The sequence below is a fragment of the Gallus gallus genome, chromosome 12 (genome assembly GCF_016699485.2).
Source record: "Gallus gallus isolate bGalGal1 chromosome 12, bGalGal1.mat.broiler.GRCg7b, whole genome shotgun sequence".
NCBI lineage: Eukaryota > Metazoa > Chordata > Aves > Galliformes > Phasianidae > Gallus > Gallus gallus.
In genome coordinates this window covers 6610947-6628653 of record NC_052543.1, presented here as the reverse complement: position 1 = coordinate 6628653, position 17707 = coordinate 6610947, and the positions used below count along the sequence as shown (strand labels likewise).

Genomic DNA, 17707 nt, shown 5'->3' with positions numbered 1-17707 from the left:
AAAAAATCATTAATTAAAAAATGGGGGTGTACATATAAGTTTAAATGTTGCCTCTTGCCAGAGCAGCACTTACCTGGCACCTGCTCAGCTCTGCTGTTCTGTACAGGCTGTGGGGTCTGTAGGAGCACCCTGGCAGCTCTGTGAGCACTTCCTGAAACAGAAAAGGCAGGAATGGTTTGGTTTGGTATCTATTTGGGATCAAACATCATTAACGTGGTAAAAAGGGAAAACAAACTAACAGGGGGAGAAAAAAAAACACCCAAGGAAAAGCCAACAATCACTGAGTACCAATGTGTAAGACTCATTTCCAAAGACACCATGGTTGCATAGCCTTACAGGGCCATGAGAGGAACCCAAATAGCGTGCAGACAGTACTACCTGAGCAGGCCAGACAGATCATTTGCATGGCAAGCAAAACTCCCAGGTGAAAGGACTGAAAAATAGGTACCTTAAAAATCGCATGCAAAATTCATTCCCAGTGCCCATCTTGTTTTGTGACCAGCCACCTTATCCACACAACCAAGTGTCTCTTTTTAAAGTGGCTTCAGGGCTCATTCACATAAACAGGTGCTCGTGCAACTGTAGGCATAAACTCCCTGGCTCCGGGTGCAACATGTACCCATGTAGCGTGCCTGGTCACCGAGCAGAGCCTGCTTCTCACTCCCCGCTGTGCCTGCAATCTCACATAAACTGTGGGTAGATTAGAGAAACCTAATACGCTCCAGGACTGTAAAGGGATTAATCTCACATAAATCTTCACCAAAAAAATCAACATTAGTATTTATTTACATGCATTTTATTTTGCAAGGAGAAAACAAACCTCCTTTTCTCTTGTAGCAGTAAAAGTCTTTTCAAAATTCTGATGGCTTTGGTTTTGCATTTAGAATCCCCTGCTCTGCAGTTAACCTATATTCTGGAGCTCAAATCAAAAGCTAAAAGCACGTATTTCAGAGGAGGGCTTAGCCAGCTTTTCCATTTCATTACTAGATATCTATTACACGGGCAAGATGCGTACTTTCGTCTCACTGATACACTGTTTTATGTATAAACATCTTGACCAGCACTGTGCTGTCAGCGGTTAGCAGATCCAGTGTGTTTTGGCTGAATTTCTGAAGGGGAAAACTGCGACTTGCACTCTAAATATTTTTTCTGGAAAATGGCTTCCTCAACAGACTGTGGGCATCTTGTAGGGAACTCCAGCAAACATTCCACGAGGAGCAGCGTGCTGCTGGCGGGTGCCGACATGCCAGCCTTGGGAACAGAAACTGGGCAGCCGCGGGTCCTGCAGAGCTGGGGCAGAAATTCTGCCCACTGCAACAGGCACACATTTGGCTGCTGTTGGCGCTGCTGGCTGAGGCTTGTTTGAGATCCAATCTGATTTACACTAACACATTCTACACTGGGGATGTCTTGAGGATTTTAGTTAATATTTGTTACAAGCAGATTTTATTAATGTTTGTAGAGTTTTGGTTAACAAATGTCAGCAATCTTTAATCGCTGCTCCTTCTTGTCTTTCTGGGGTGCTGCAGAACACCTGTGGCAGCAGATTGCAGCCAGGGAAGAGGCTGGGCGAGGAGCACGAGGCTGCAAGTTTGGAACCTGGAAGGCGCTGAAGGCCACCGTGAATGTTAATTATGTCACTTCATGCTTTCGCAGTGCTCCTTGTGCTTAAAGCACCACACAGACTGCTAGTGATTAGTGATCTGGCTGTTGCTGAAATGATCAGCGCTGTCATTTAGGCTGTCATTAGGACACAATTAGCAGCCCTCTGATCGGTGCGCTGCAGTCCAGAGCAGGCTAATGGGGCTGCAGGGCTGTGGAGGACACTGCTGCCTCTCCTCGCCCTGTGCCCGCTGCGGCCCTGCATGGAGCTGGGCTGAGGGCAGGGCATAAAACACCCCTTGTGTCCTGCCCATCGTGTCAGAACGTGGGGATTTCTGAGAGCTATTGGAAGTGTGCATGCAGATCTGACCATCCACTGCTCCACCACTCTGTTTCAAAACAGGGTTTTTTTTGTTTGTTTGTTTTTCTGCTTGATTTATAGAGCACTTGGCTTTTTGCAGCAGCAGAAGCTACTGTGGCAAGGGTCTCAGGGGTGACGTTCTGGAATCTAAGGGCAGTACGTGGTGAGACCAACAGCTAAGCCATCTGCATCCCTCGGTGGAATGGATGGCACTCAGGCAGGCTGCACTGACACATTTGGGTAAGGGGAAGAATTGAGCTACTGTAGCAGACTGAAAGCCAAAGTCTGGCTTGGATGATGTTCCTGAACCTAGCATCCTTACTCCACACTTAGGTAGTGAAATCTGTCACTCACGTGCTTCAGATACTTGTGTTAATTACATAAATTATGTCAACAGAAATGACATGTTTTTAAAATGTTAGAGTTGCTCTTCTGAAACGGTCCAAGTATATATTTTTAGCTTCTACAACCTCTTCTGATTACACCACTTGCAAAGGTATCGTACTCCTTGTAGTATCTAGCTATAGTACCGTGTTAGTAGCTGCACTACCGCTGATTCCCCTGCATAAAGCACTGTACAATATACTTCAAATACTGGCTTTTTGTGTGTCTCACACAAGTAGTCATTAATACCAAGAGAACAGCATGCTACTGTTCCAGGTTTTCTAAGAACTAATCCTATCGCTCTCCACCAGCTCCTGTTGCCAGCTCCACAATGCCTTTATTATTTATGCTTTTACTCTTGAAAATTCAAATTTAGATCTGAAAATTTTCGTGCTTTTGTTTTTTTTTAAAATAATTAAAGCAGGCAAATGGACCTGATGTAATCTGCATAGCGTGCACCATGGCTGTGAAAGCACTGCTTGTTCTCTGAAAGGAGGAATTCTTCCAGCCGGCATCCCATGGCCCCTCCCTGTGCGGCCGCCTTTCCCATACACTCAGGGGACTTGCTGCCAGTCATTGGCTTGCCCCAGAGGTTTGCTACAGTGATATTATGGTTTGCTGGATGTCTGCACCCAGCAGGTTTGTCTCTAAGCATAACCTCAAGTTTAGTGTTTTGCTGTTCTGCTGGTGTAGCGATTGCTTTGCCAAAGCACCATCCTCTCCCTGGGTGCACGGGGTACACATTGCTCTATCTTCACACGGCCTTCACAGCAGGCTTGCAGGGATCTTTTCTCCTCCTCTGCCATCCCCATAGCAAGTGGCATGTTTTCAGATATGTTCCATCCACAAAGGATTTGAATGTTGGCCTAGCATATTTTACTGGTACTTGAATGGCCTAAAGAAAGTATTTGGAAAGCAGCAGATGCCTTTGGAAAAGACTGAAAGAGAAAAAAAATGGACTAGATGGGGTAGTTAACAGGTCAGCTGGCCCAGGAAAACAGAGAAAAAGTGCAGTGCAGAAGTGGTTGCCAGCAAGCAGCCCTGTAATCCCCGCCTCGGCAGCCACCAAGCTCCTCCCGGCCCCTCTGCTGTGACACACTCAGTCCATCTCTCTGCTGTTGTACAGATCATTCAGGCAAAACAGACTTCCCAAACCTGCTTTTTTCCAAACACATGAAATAGGTGTTGTCTGAGGAGGAGCACGGACCAGGTACTACAACACGTGATAGGGGGTTTTTTCATCACCACAGCAGCGCTTCAGGCACACGGGCAGCAGCTGGCACCAATCTGCTAGCATGGCTGCTGGGCTCCGCCAAAACACAGGGAAACAATCATGCTGCTCCTGTCATAGGAGCAACAGAGCTGCAAAATGAAAATGCCAAGTGCAATTCCCAAGTAATAAGGAATCATTCCACCACTGGTGCCTTTGGTGGGCCACTGCACAGCGCAGGCCATTGGGATGCACTTCTTCATGGGCATGTTCCACAGACACACGTGGAAAACACACTGAGTACGGAAGATTTAGCAGTTTGGGAGAAATTAGCAAAGAGGCAACAGTGTTTGTCTTGACAGTAAAGGAAGAGGCATGAAATAAAAGAGCTTACCACAACATGGCTTCTGACTAAGAGTGAAAAATGTAATGAGGAAGAATGTACTTCGGATAAACATACATTCTGTTGAGGTAAATGGAAAAGCATGTGGCAGTAGGAGGGAAAAAAAACACGACTTCTTCCTGTACAGTCCCCACCAGTGCCTATTTGCATGAAGCAAGTGAGGAGAGCAGACTTCCTGAGCACCAAACACAACAGTGTCTCGGATAGGCAGAGAGGACATACAATTTACTGACAGCTTTCACAGAACAGTAACGGTCTATTTGGCCAGTTGGGAAGAAGAAAAAGGAAGAAAAAGGAAGAAAAAGGAAGAAAAACAAAAAATCAGTGAACGGTCATTTACTGTGCATCTCTTAAAGTCCTTGCTAGCAGTTCTCAGTCTTACACTAAGAGACAGAGAACTTGAGAAAGGCAAAAAGTCCATGTGGTTGCTGAAAAGCAAGTGATGGTGATGCAAAATCAGTTGATGCAGTTCATAGCTGTCAGTGAGAATGTGCAGAAGAATATTCTCCTCCTGAGCACCAGTCCCCCTGCACGAATTCCATGCTGTACCAAACCAGAAAGGATGCACACAGCCACCAGAAAAAGCTTGATCCCAGTGAAAAGGTGCAAGGCATATTAACTGGCCACTAGTGTCACCAGTTCCTCACCATTTGAAATTCTCTTGGAAGCTGAATTTTAAATTAAGTTGAAATGTTAGAATTTGATGTGTTGGAGTAGGTCAGCAGAAACTAAAAATTTTGGGGAAGTGCTTTGCAAAGATAAAGTTTTATAAATGAAACTATGAGAATTGGTATTACCCAACTGTTGTTGAAAGCGTAACATTCCTTCCTGTAGACTAAGAAAATATTTAACTGTTTTAGCAATAAATCTGTTTAAGCTGAACAATCACTTATGGGTTTCTGCAATCACATCTTGCAGAAAGCTGGAAAGGGAAGAAGTTCCAGAAAGAGACTGAAAGTCAGCTAAGAGATAATGCTGATGGAGACACTGATGAGCATTTAAAAGACTCAGGTGCCTCACATATGCACATCTTTTTGTCCTAAGAGGAAAACGTTCCACAGTTAGCTATCTTACACATTTGAAGAAGTTACTGTTTGCTAAATCAAGATGGTCTCTGTAGACATTTTGAAAGCTTACGGGGGTACGTGAAAACAGGAATTCTTTAGTTGCATAAATTGTGTGATTTTATATAGTTTAATTTGCACCAAACTAAGAGACATGAAAGGGACACTCACCTGGCAGAAACTGCCGTGGTACAAAGCTAGAGCCAGGCTCCAGTGACTGACAATCTTTTAACCAAAATAATGCTTTACCTCAATTTTTGTTATTTTGGAAGTATTTCAGGGTAAGTGGTAGGCATGGTAGGCATGCCCATAACTTAGGGAAAAAAAAAAAAAAGGAAAAAAAGGAAATAACTTACTAAGGAAGAAAAAAGGAAACAACTTACTTAGTAAACTTACATCCTAGGGATGGAGGTGAGTCAACCTGCACAAGTGTCCCAGCAGAAGTGTTGTTGTTTTTACATAAGGCACATGAAGATTCTGCAAGCTTCTGTAAGCAAAAATTTGACTAAGCACATATGCAAGAAATTTACCGCGAGAGAAGATAGGGCCCGTTTTATCACTGCATACAATCTACCCCTACTACAGTCAGATTACAGGAAAGGGAAATAGGGCAGCTAACATCTCAGCCAACACAGGAATCTCAGCACTTCCTGGATGCTTACTTCCAAATGTCTGCATTTGCATACAGAGATACTGATAGAAAAGACACGTGTCCACTCGTGCACTTCAGTGGCAATGCATGCGAGTGCCCTGCAGCAGGACAAGCTGTGGCCCGCTCCCCATCCCAGCAGTAAGCAGACAGGACAGGAGCTTTGCTCCTGCAGCAGCAGCGAGGACTGTGAAGTTCTGGGGCAGCAGCAACTTGATGACGTGCAGCAGGGTGAGAGAGGAGGAGAAATAGTAAGGGAAATCAGATAAAACCAGTATTTCTCACAGATAATAATACAGGTATCAGTTATCTCCAGGCACACGTACCCACCAAGGGTACCCTGGATAGCCCATTCCGCTGCCTACATCCACATTCATCTCATGGTGGGACCCGACTTAGTTAGCAGACAAACAAAGACTGAAATGATAACATTCATCTCTATGTTCTTGCCCTGACATGGTTATTCATTAGGAGCTCTTCCTAATAATTGTTCAGTTCCTTCCTTCTAGGGAGCCACTCCTAATTCTCTTCTATTCAGGTTGTTTAATGAGTCACTGACTTTAATAATAATTCTTATTAACCCTTCCCTTACACGACTCGCAGACCGCAATGTGTTGTACTGAGAAAAAAGCTCCTTGGTGCCTTTTCCTCCGTTACCCCATTTTCTAACTGATTCCTGCAGGCATTCTGCTGCTGGTTGTTGAAAAAAATGCCTTGTTTGTCTTTATGCCTTCAGTTAATTGCTATTTAAATCTTATTCTACCTGCTTTCCTGCCGTAATTTTGCTCTCCATAAATTATACTGCTTTTTCATTGCCTTCTTGTCCAGCCAAATACTTACCAAAAAAAACCAGCTATTTGTGTCAAACGACTTCTTCAAGCACTGTGTTCCCCTCCTGCTTTACCCCTCTCTTCTCTTTTGTCCCAAGGAGGGAGGGTTGCATCCAGTTGCACACAGTGAGCCTGCAGCACTCAGTAACGCTGTGCCCTCCTATCTCCATGGGAAGCATCACAAAGCTAACAGTTCAGGTGCTTTGGATTAGTTTTCCTTTTTACAGAACAAGAGTTTTCCTTTTTACAGAACAAACAAAAAATAAACACCAAAGTAAACTGAAGAAATGTTTTATTTCTATGTGACTTATTCCTAAGAGTACCGAACCTAAACATCCTGTGAAATAAGTACTCAGATGTCAATTTGTCCTTCAATCAGCAACCGCTCGTTTCTTAAGAATCATCTGACGATGGGCTATCCTCTGTATGGCCAGAAGAAGGAAAAAAGCGTCTCTTGAATGCCTGTTTTAAAGAGTGGGATATGGTTAAAGATTTGATCCCGAATAGTGTATTGAAGGAGTACATCGCTGTCCTTGGGCTGCCTGTGATCACACCTTGCACTTCACACCTGGTTATGTGCAGGCATGTCTGAGCAGCTGCTGTCTGCGCACCTCCTGCATGGCAGCACTTGCTCTTTTGACCAAGTTTTGGGCAATCTGGAGGTAGTTAGAATGGTTAAGTCCTTTCTTCTACATCTTCCGTCCTCACATTAGCAGTGCTGCCATATTTTGTATGCTTTTTAGAATGCTCTGTGCTTTATTCTTTAGACGCTATTGTAAATGTGATGACTGCTATGGAAAACGAGTCCATGTGATTATTTGCTTAGGGAACCACAGTCAGAGCATTACAAAAACGGATTTCTAGGAAGACATGTATTTCTCATTGACTGCTTCTGCAGCCCTGTCAGTATAGCTGCTCTCAGTTGGGGGCATTCACTTTAGGTGCCAATCCAGCCTGAATGAAGTCTCATAACGTTTTGTTGTGGGTTTTTTTTTGACTGATAAACTATCGGTGTGAAGGAACAACACACACACACAGCTCCATGTGTTCCTGACACCCAGCACAGCCTGCTCGGGCACTGCGTTATTCCTTCAAGCACGCAACTGCCGAGGCACAGCGCTGTGCCTTTTGCAAACGATTCCACGCAGCTGCACCCGACTCACACACCCCGAGGCCGGGCAGGCCGTGCGGGCGGCAGTAACTGCCGGGCTGCGCGTGAGGCGAGGATGGGCCGCAATTAGCGCTGCCCAATAGCGGCCACGAGGGCCCGCGCGGCTCCGCCAGAGGGAGCGGCGGCTGCGCAGGGCTCCGGCGCTCAGAGCAGCGGGGCCGGCAGAGAGCCCGGCGGTTGCCTGGCCCCGTGACGGCGGGCAGCCCGAGCCGCGGGCAACAGGTGGCGGCGGCAGCGCTGCCCCGCCCGGCCCGAGGCAAGCGGCCGCCCGGATCCGTGCCCGCTCCGCCCCGAGGCGCGGAGTCCGCCGGCCACGATGGCGCCAGCCGGAGCGGACCGGGGCACCGCGCCGCGCCGTACCGCACCGCACCGGCTCCCGCCGCCCGCCCCGATCCTCCGCCCCCGCGCAGCCCCCTCCCCTTCCCCGCCACCCGCTTCCGCCCGCGGCCCCGCGCTCCCGCGCATGCTTGGGTTATGCAACAGCCGCGGCGGGCGGGCTGCGCGGGCCGCGCCGCGCCGGGGCCGCAGGGCAGGGCAGGGCAGCGCGCGGGGCCGTGAGGGCGGCGGCGGACACCGGGCGGCGGCGTTGGGGGCGCGCTCCCCCTCCCTCCTTCCCACCCGGCTCCGGAGCGCGCGCCCCGCGCGGTGAGTGGCAGCGGCGGCCGCCGCCAAGTCCCGCCCGTTCCGCTCTCCCTGCTGCAGGCGGCGGCGGCGGCGGGTTGGCTTCCTGCGCTGTGCCGCTCCCCCTCCCCCCGGCAGTCGGAGCCGCAGCGGCAGCAGCCCGGATCCCCGAGCCATGGCTCTGTGAGAGCAGCACATGGCGGCCTCGGCAGCCATGAGCCCCCCCCTGATCCATACGACCCCCCGCTGAACGGCCGCCCGCAGCCTCCAGCGCGCCCGCCCGGCCCCGCCGCTCCCACCGCCCGCCCGCAACTCCCGGCCCGAGCCCGGACCGCGCCGCCACCGCCGCCACAGCCGCCTCCGCCGCCGCCGCGGGGCCTCCGCTCGCCCGCCCGCCGCCGCCGCCGCCGCCCGGTGCTCACCATGGGAGTGCAGGGCTTCCAGGACTACATCGAGAAGCACTGCCCCAGCGCCGTGGTGCCCGTCGAGCTGCAGAAGCTGGCGCGGGGCAGCCTGGTGGGGGGGGGGCGGCAGCGGCCCCCGCAGACCCCGCTGCGCCTCCTCATCGACGCCGACAACTGCCTGCACCGGCTCTACGGCGGGTTCTACACGGACTGGGTGAGCGGCGGGCAGTGGAACCACATGCTGGGCTACCTGGCGGCCCTGGCCAAGGCCTGCTTCAACGGCAACATCGAGCTCTTCGTCTTTTTCAACGGCGCCCTGGAGAAGGCCCGGCTGCACGAGTGGGTGAAGCGCCAGGGCAACGAGCGCCAGACGGCGCAGCAGATCGTCAGCCACGTCCAGAACAAGGGCACCCCGCCGCCCAAGGTCTGGTTCCTGCCGCCCGTCTGCATGGCGCACTGCATCCGCCTGGCCCTCATCCGCTTCCACATCAAGGTGAGCCCCGGGCCCGCTCCGAGCCCCCCGGCCGGCCGCTCGCGGGCGCCCCCCCGAGCGGGGCCGTGCCGGGCCGGGCGGGGCGGGCTGCGGGGCCGCGCTAAGATGGCAGCGGGGCCTGCCCTGCTCCTACCCCTGCCCGGCGCCGGGCACCGCGCGGCCCCCGCCGCAAGATGTCGGCCCGCGGGGGCGGCCTCGATCCGGCGGGGATCCGCCGCTCGTACCGCTGAGCGAGCGCCGCGGGGCCGCTCCCCGGCCGGGCCCCGAGCGGAGCCGCGAGGCCCCGGGCCACCATGTTCTTTCGGGGCCGGACTCCGCGCGCGCAAAATGTCCCTCCTCGGCCCGGCGCCGCTGCCCGCCAGGAGTTGGGAGGGAAAGAAACGGCCGCGCTCGGAGCGGCGGCGGCGCGCGGCTCTGCAACAAGTCCCGGCCGGGCCGGCGCGCTCCAACTTGCGGCGGGCGGTGCCGCGGCGCTCCTCCGGGCCCGGAGCGGAGCGCTGAGCGCCTCGGGTCGGCGCGGGCCCGGGGGCGGAAGGGCGGCCCGGCGGCGGGGTGCGGCCCTGCCCCGGGGAAGCCCCGCTCGGCCCGGAGGCCGCGGCCGTGCCTCGTTTCCTCGTCGGGCCGCGGCCGTAGCTAACGTCGGTGGCTGTAGGAGCGCTGCTGAGGATTTGAGGCGCGGTGGAAGCGGCCCCTGGCCCACGCGTTTTCTTGTAGCGGGGAAATAGTCGCGTTCGCCGAGCACAAAGTTACAGACTCCGTGCAGCGAGGGCGGTAGCCCCGCTCTGGTTGTGGATACACCATCAATCTCGGCTTGTTAGGGAGATGCAGAGATCCTTAGTGAAAGTGGCGTACGGGTAACATAAAATCCACACTAAAAATATAAACGTTACTGCAGTATTACAGTAAATAGCGTGCAGTAGGAAACCACTGTTCTAAGTGTGATAGGAACTGGATGTTTGGGTACGTTGGACTCAGTGCTGCTCTGACACAGGCGGTGTTACACACCGGTTCCTTTCTGCTCAAGTGCCGCTCTTGGCAGCGGTGTCACCTGTAGCACCGTGTTTGCTCTCAGGCTTAGTGGCAGCATTAGCTGCTTTGCCGTTTTGCGGTAATAGGCCTTGTTCCTAATCTCCACAAACAGTTTTAGGATGTGTCGTGCTGGGCCCCTCGTATAATCCTCATATAAAGATGGAAGGGAGTTCAGTTTTGCTGGGTGGAGGGTGGTGGTTGTGTGAGGTGAGCACAGCACGAGGCGCAGCCAGCCGCGTGGGGCCGTTCCCTGCTGCTGGCAGTGAGGCAGCACCGAGGTCCGTGCTGTGCTGTGCTGTGCTGTGCTGGCGGTGCGCAGGGGATGGTGTGCTCTGTTTGATGCCTCTGTGCAGCTGTCGGGAAGCTGCTTGTGTTGGTTGACGTCCAGGGTAGGTGGTGTATTTCATGGTTATGGTGGCAAGCATACATAATATTGTCTGTTCAGTACTGTTGTGCTTGACTCATATTGTTGTTCTGTTTTTCTTCTCTTACACAGTTTAATCTCTTTATAAGTCGGCTTTATTGCGTGGATCTTTCCCATTCTCCCCCCACTCCTTTCCCAGCAGCCCCCCTGGTGGGCACGCAGCAAACATTGCTCACACGTGTGATTGTTTGCACGTATGAGTGACTTTATTTACACGTGCACGAGGCAGACAGCAATTCCATTGCCAGTTCCAGTGTTTTCTCACTGTTTACTTCGAGCAGTTGAATTTGAGAGCACTGATTTACTTTAAATACAGAACTCATTTTCATACTTGCAGGAAACATTTGAGCCTTGAGTGGAAGGCGTCTGTACAGACCTAGGGACTGGCTGTGGGCTTAATCTAATTTGGTAATTAGAGAGGAGCGAGAAAGGAGCGTATTCCATCCAGAACAATTACAAATCGCTCGCAGATGGTTTCAGCAGGATGCAAAAATAACAGGTTCCTCCCAGCTACAACACGTATCCTATGGGCTCCTGGCTGTCCCGTGACCTGATGTTTGTCTGCTTGAGGGAGGGGCAGTAATTCCTAAAAGGAGCTTTTTAACATGAAGTACGTTTGCGAAAACTTAAACATTTCATCACCGCAGATGTTAACACCTTCCCTCCTTTGGTGAGACTTTGCTCTCAGTGTCGGAACACACACGTGTCTGCTGCTCACACAATTCTCCCTCTGGCCCAGCATCTCTGTTTGCATGAGATTTGGTCTCAAAACCCACTCTGATTCCCACCCTATGCCATCTCAGACATGTGTGGCTGCCTGGCTGCAGCTGCACCCTCTGGTTCCCTGCACTGGGAGCTGTCAGCCCCGGCTCGTGCCCTGCACAAGCTCTGTGCTGCAGCTCGTCTGTTCTGGGACACACAGCTCTCCTCCTCGCAGCCGCCCAGTGACTGGAGCGCGAGTTGTGGTGTTACATAAAGGGCTCCGGGCTGGGAGCGCTGTGTCAGAGCGCGGGAGGGGGTGGGGGAGCATGGAAGGAGGAAGCAGATCCGAGCAGGCTTCCTCTATGTGTGCTGCCCGCAGCCTGCCTCACAGCGCTGCCGGAGGTCGTAGCAGAAACTTGCTTGGTGTGCACTCAGAGATGGTTGGTTTAAATACTCGTATATAATTTAAATTGATCTACCCTTAAAATAAAATAAAAAAAAGCCACCAACAAACAAAACAAAAACACCAGGGAATGCCCTAATTTAAAACATACCAAGACCCACATTTTTGGTGAGAAGCCTTGTCTGAGCTGGTCGCAGTATATACCTGACACCTGGAAGCTGTTGCTGTGGCACTTACGGCTGTTCCTGCTGTGTGTGTGGCACCATGTGTGGTGTGCAGGGAACAGGGAGCTCACAGGGAGAACGAACACTCTACTCTTCCTCACAAACACAATTAACTTTGAGAACCACTGTGGCATAAGCATGTTTCCAAAGAAGTCATATTTTCTTAGCACTCCAAGAAGGAAATTAACACTGGGAGTAGAGCTCCATGCGCTTCCCCTGGCAATGGGTGCAGCTCCGTGCAGGGCGCTGCCTTTGGGTGCCGGGGACTTTGCTGAAAGGGAGAGGCTGCACGGGAGAAGCACAGCGTGAGCAGCTTGTGTGCAAGGCTGTGGTCAGTGCTGGGTTAGGAAGTGCCTTCAGGGCAGCAGCAGGCAAAGGGTGGTCACGTGGGGCTCACTGTTGGGGTGAGCTGCTGGCTGGGGCTAGGCTGTGGCTGCAAGCAAGCAGCAGCTCTGGCACTGGCACCACCATTACAGTGGATGCAGTGGCTTCAGCTCACAGTTTGTGCTTTGCTGTTCTGGTACAGCTTGTTGTGTACCTTGTTACAGAGAAGTGCCTGGTGAGGCTGGGTTGGGCCAGCACACAGCTCATGCAAGATTTCTGAACTGCTGGATGCCGTTTGTGTAGATGGTGAAGGCATTGAATGGTCTTAGGGGGATCTGGAGGTGGAAAGAGGATGCAGTTGGGCTTCCCAGAGCACTTGGGTGTTGGGAAGTTTAAGAAAATTACACCTACTGCCTTGAGATAGTTTGTTACTGTTACAACAGGGCCATAAAACTTGATAAGTGATCTTGTGGTGGGGGTGCTGTTGTGGGACACTTTGGCTTGGAACTGCTGAGTAGCCGCAGCCAGAGGGCTGCTTCCCAGGAGCTAACACAGGCTTTGCTGCAGTAATGTGTTTAGAGCTTGAGTGTTCCTGTTAATAAACAGTTACTTCAGATGGGCTGAGCAAGGCATAACGCACTCCAGTGTGTAGGCCTGCAGCACTTGGCGTTGTGCTCCCGAGCACTCCTTGCAGCCTGTCCGTATGTGCCGTGTCATCGGATTTTCTAATTACTGTAAATATTCTGCAGGTGTTTCAAACACACGTTTGTGGTTTCAGAAAGACGCAATATATCGTAATACATGTGCTGAATCAGTGCTGCCATTTCGCACTGTTGCTAATTACTCTGTCTTCCACTACAGGTTGCACAGAGCATCGAGGATCATCATCAAGAAGTAATTGCTTTCTGCAGAGAAAAAGGTTTCCATGGTTTGGTTGCATATGACTCCGATTATGCATTGTGCAACATCCCGTACTATTTCAGTGCCCATGCCCTAAAACTGAGCCGTAATGGGAAAAGTCTCACAACAAGCCAATACCTAATGCATGAAGTTGCCAAGCAACTGGACCTGAATCCAAATCGCTTTCCTATTTTTGCTGCTCTTTTAGGTAAGTGAAGTAGCAAAGGAACTTGATGCTACCAGTCAGACTTACGGTTTCAGTTCCTATTAAACATTTTAAAGCGTGTGTGTGATTTGACAAAGCATCTCGGCAGAACCATCCCTGTGTTGTAGTCATTCTGGCTGCTCCTGAGGTAGGATGCCATTTATTTTATTTATTTTTTAGTTTTTAATGAGGTGTGGCAGATGCCAGATTTGTAGCCACCTGTGAGTGATGCAGACTGTGGCTGTCTGGAAACAGGAGTAGGAAGTAAGAATTCTGCAAAGCTCTGCCTTGCCAAAATGTTGGCAGTGTTGGGGGTGGGGAGGGGAATTCAGGACACTTGGTGGTTCTGCTGGTTCTGATCTGACATCGCACACGAGGTCTGATTTTAATAACACAGTTTTCAGACTGGAAAAGTGTACTTTTATATCTTCAAAATAATGTATTTGAAGTGCAGATTTTTGCACTGCAGGGACTTCTCCCCCTCCAGATGAACACTGAACGAATATGACAGCTGCATCAGAAATGCAGTAAAATTCAGTAGATCGCCACAGAAAGTCTGAATGATCAGCCTCTCTCTGCTCCACCAGCTTTGCTCCGATAGTTCCTTAGCCCTCCTGCTTCTAAGGCTAAGCAGTGCAGGATTTTTAAGGACCATAGATCAGACTAACTCGAGTTTCACATCTCTGCTGAAATGAGATGGTTTTAACACGCTGTATTCCCATTGCAGTGCTATGGCATAGCTGTTGGTTAGACTGTCTCAGGATGGAGGAATTAATGAATTAATGGCTGATAGAGTTCACTCCAACGAGTAAGATTTATTTGTGAGAGTATTCTGACTTTGTGTTAATAAGCACAGAGTAGCCATGTTGCTGATCGTGTCGAATTGAACAGAGAAATTGAGCAAACTGGATTTTCATTTTGTTTTCTCACTGACTTTGTATTTTGGTGTGGGTGTGTGACATAAACATAAGTCTTATTTGAAAGCTGCGGATGAGAGAGACTTACATGATACTGCTTTAGCATAATGACATTTTAATAGTCTTTAATATGAAATTGTTTCTAGTGCAGGCAGATACCTTCTGTATAGGAGGGAAAGAAGCAGAGTGTCTCAGAGCAGAAAGCTACAGGTGTTTGACTAGCTGGAGCCGGGTTTTGTTGGTGTGATTTTCCTGTTGAGAGCGGTTACCTGCTTTCCTGGCAGTGGGGAAGAGTGGCAGATGATTGGCTGAGCTGCAGCTTAAAACAAAAGCTGCATAAATTACACTGCACACTACTATTGCTGGGCTTTGTTTTGGATTCTATAAATAAGTCGTTGAATGCCAATTCAGTGAGTAAGAATTACTGTTGGAAAAGCAGTTTCACAGTTGCAGATACGCTTTGTAGAATTAATGTGAAGTATGTGTTAGTGATGTTGTTTTAACTTGTGAGAGCCTTACAGTTGCTTGGCCAGTGGAACCACATTACATTAAATGTTGTGCAAAAAATATGCTAGTACTTTTTCTTTTGGAAGGTTTTGAGATTTTCTGGAAGAAGCTTCTGAATATTTTCTCTCGATGTCTTACATGGCAAAATGTTTTTATTTGCTTGTAAGAGGAAAAAAAAACCCTGGGGTCATTTCAGATCATTAGGAGAGACATTTTGTTGCTTTTTCTTTTCCAAATCAGTACAGAGGTTCAGAAAGCAGTACAGATAGAAGTTGAGCTTTGTGTATTTCTTCGTGTGTGCGTTCAGTATGAGTAAGCAAAACAGAACAACGTTGTTGGAAGACAAAGCTAGACCAGAAGATATTCAGAGTTCTTACTGTGATGAGTAATTTGGTATATTGGTGAATGTTATGAAAGCTAGGTATTCCGTGATGTAAACAAAGTTTGTGTGAGCTTACAACAAACAGATACTGTTCGATCTGGAGTACCAGCAACGTTTCTCAACTTCGACATCCTTAGAAATAAAGTAACTTAGTTTTTTAATGAAATATTGAATGCATATTTGCACATAATTGTGCGTAGTGCACCATGTTAAGCAGGCTAGCTTATTCAGATCTATTGTTTTTTTTATATGTATAATCTGAGGGCTTGAGTGTCTATTCTGCCTTTGTTCCTATGGCCTCTTTGGGTGCCTTTTGAATGTTGTAAGTAGAATGAAGAAAAGCACAATGGGTAAGTACAACGGAGCACTTGATTACGTGGGAAGGTTTATGCTCTTCAGTTCTGGGCGCAGTGAAACAAACTACTGCTGGTGCGTGTAGTTTGGAATAAATTAATGTACTGTGAAATAATGGCGAAGCTGCTGCTTTAACACTTAAAATTATACAGTGATGGACAGAACTGTCAGAAAAGCTCTATCGGTATTCAGCTTCAGATCTGCAAATCACTTTCTTGTCATTAAATTCAAGGGTGGATCTTGGGGTATGGGGGAGATGAAAAGTCTTGAAGGATTTTGCCAAACATCAGCAGTAGGAGGGGCATGTGAAATACACCTAAACGGGCAGTAAAAGAAAATATTCTTCATAGCAAATTCTTTGGGATTGAGTTACATTTCTGGATACCATCTCTGTATGTGAGTATCCAGCTAAATGTTTTTGTGAATGTGCCAACCAGGCGGATATTAAAAGGAAAGGTTTGTTTGTTAGTTCTGATAAGTTTTTCCTTCCTACAACTTCTCATTCAAAATGGGTTTTACAGTTTTGACTTCATAATATAAGAGCATCCTTGTCAGGCCTAGTTATAATGTGACCAGGATAATGTGCCTGCTGAGAATGTATTTACAGAGAGTTCTGTCCTAATCCCTGTTGATGTAAACAGGGAGTTGACTTTGGTTCTTTTGTGATTTTTGATTCAGGTACCTGAGAATTGCTTAAAAAAAAAAAAAAAACAAAGGTGAGGGGGAGTGATAAAGAAAAACAAACACAGTGTGAGGTTTAGGGGTGTACATCAGTGAACTCTTTAAAGAGGGCGGTGGCTTTAATTAGTTTCTAATTGCTTTAAAAAAAAAAAACAGACAAAAAAATAAAACAACCTAAGGCATACACTATAATAAGCCATTAAAATGGGAAAAATCGATATATGTTGAGGTTGTTCAGCCAGGTCAAGAAATAGAGGTTGCTTATGTAACGTTGATCTCTTTCCCACTGTGGCAGTACTTTGTAACATGTGTCTGGGTATGTAGGCTCGTTCTGTTTCTCAGTAAAATTTTAGAACCACTTAAGGTAAGTACAGCATCACCTGTGACCTGAGCATGGAAGGTACTGCTGCGCTTCAGCATACTGAATTCCAAAACCCTGCACATTGTGAGAATTGATCAAACGGTCAGACTGTCAAATAAGTGTGTTTGAGAGGATGGAATTAACTGAAATGACAGATGGAGACCAAACAGGATTGAAGTTTTGGTAGAAGGGAGAGAAGCTCTGACTATTTTAAGATAATCTTAGAATCTGCGGGAGCTGCCATTAGTTAGTACAAAAATGTGTAATGGTCTGGCTACAATTGATTTTTCTAAGACCTGCATGATGATGGCTGTCTAATCCTACCTTGATTAGATTAGTAGCAATGTGGCTGTTGTAGACAAACCTGTTGAATCTCACTGAGGTGAGTTTCAAGTTTAGCTCCTAATGAATGAAGATGAGAATGTCTTCCTGGTGGAGACCTCAGGAAGAGGTGAAGTACTGATTGGACAAGACTTCCCTCTCTGGAAGATATCCTCTAGCCACCAGGCAGTGGACAACTTCCTTAATTTTCATGTGTTCCGGAGCATTAAAAGCAAAGTCAGATATTTTCCAGGCAAAATAGTAAGAAAAGTGTTGTGGTTAATTTAGCGCTGTTGCATCGTTTGAGTTAAGTGAGAGCTTGAGATGCTGTCCGAACTGAAATGCAGGAAAAAAAACCCCAAACCATCCCACCTGCAAGTGTACTGACAGCAATGAAAATCACACGTTCACTGCTCATCTGCTGCTTTATCAAAACCAAGCATTGGGGATATTTGTAAGTTTTCTACTGAAAGTGTAACAACACGTTCTGTCTTGTTCTTTATGAAGTTTGGAGTCACAGACACTGAACTCTGTCACAGGATGATTAGTTAGCCTTCAATTAATTCACATGTTCAAAGTGTGTCCTTCTAAGATTTTTTTAATGAACATAATGTGCTCTATAAAACAAAACAATCTTTTAAGTCGTGTTCCATGTGGTGTGAGCAGTTTGGTAGTTAGAGCTGTCATCTTTGCTCACTGGAGCAACTAAGGAAGTTCCTAACCACTTTGATGCCATCAGCCCAGGCTTTTGTCTGACTTGGTAGGTCAGTAAAAGAATCTT

The 17707-nt window shown here is 48.6% G+C and overlaps 1 protein-coding gene across 3 annotated transcripts in view; it reads left to right on the top strand.

Moving 5' to 3' along the window:
- Window positions 1–8431: 8431 nt before the first annotated feature.
- The window catches only part of FAM120C (family with sequence similarity 120C), a 51227-nt gene continuing 41951 nt past the window's right edge, over window positions 8432–17707 (top strand). For all 3 annotated transcript variants that reach the window (XM_015293433.4, XM_015293434.4, XM_414325.8), the window contains exons 1-2: window positions 8432–9192; window positions 13160–13406. In XM_015293433.4, coding sequence (XP_015148919.2) covers window positions 8719–9192; window positions 13160–13406 — 721 coding nt within the window. In that variant the 5' untranslated portion in view covers window positions 8432–8718. The remainder of the gene's footprint in view (window positions 9193–13159; window positions 13407–17707) is intronic.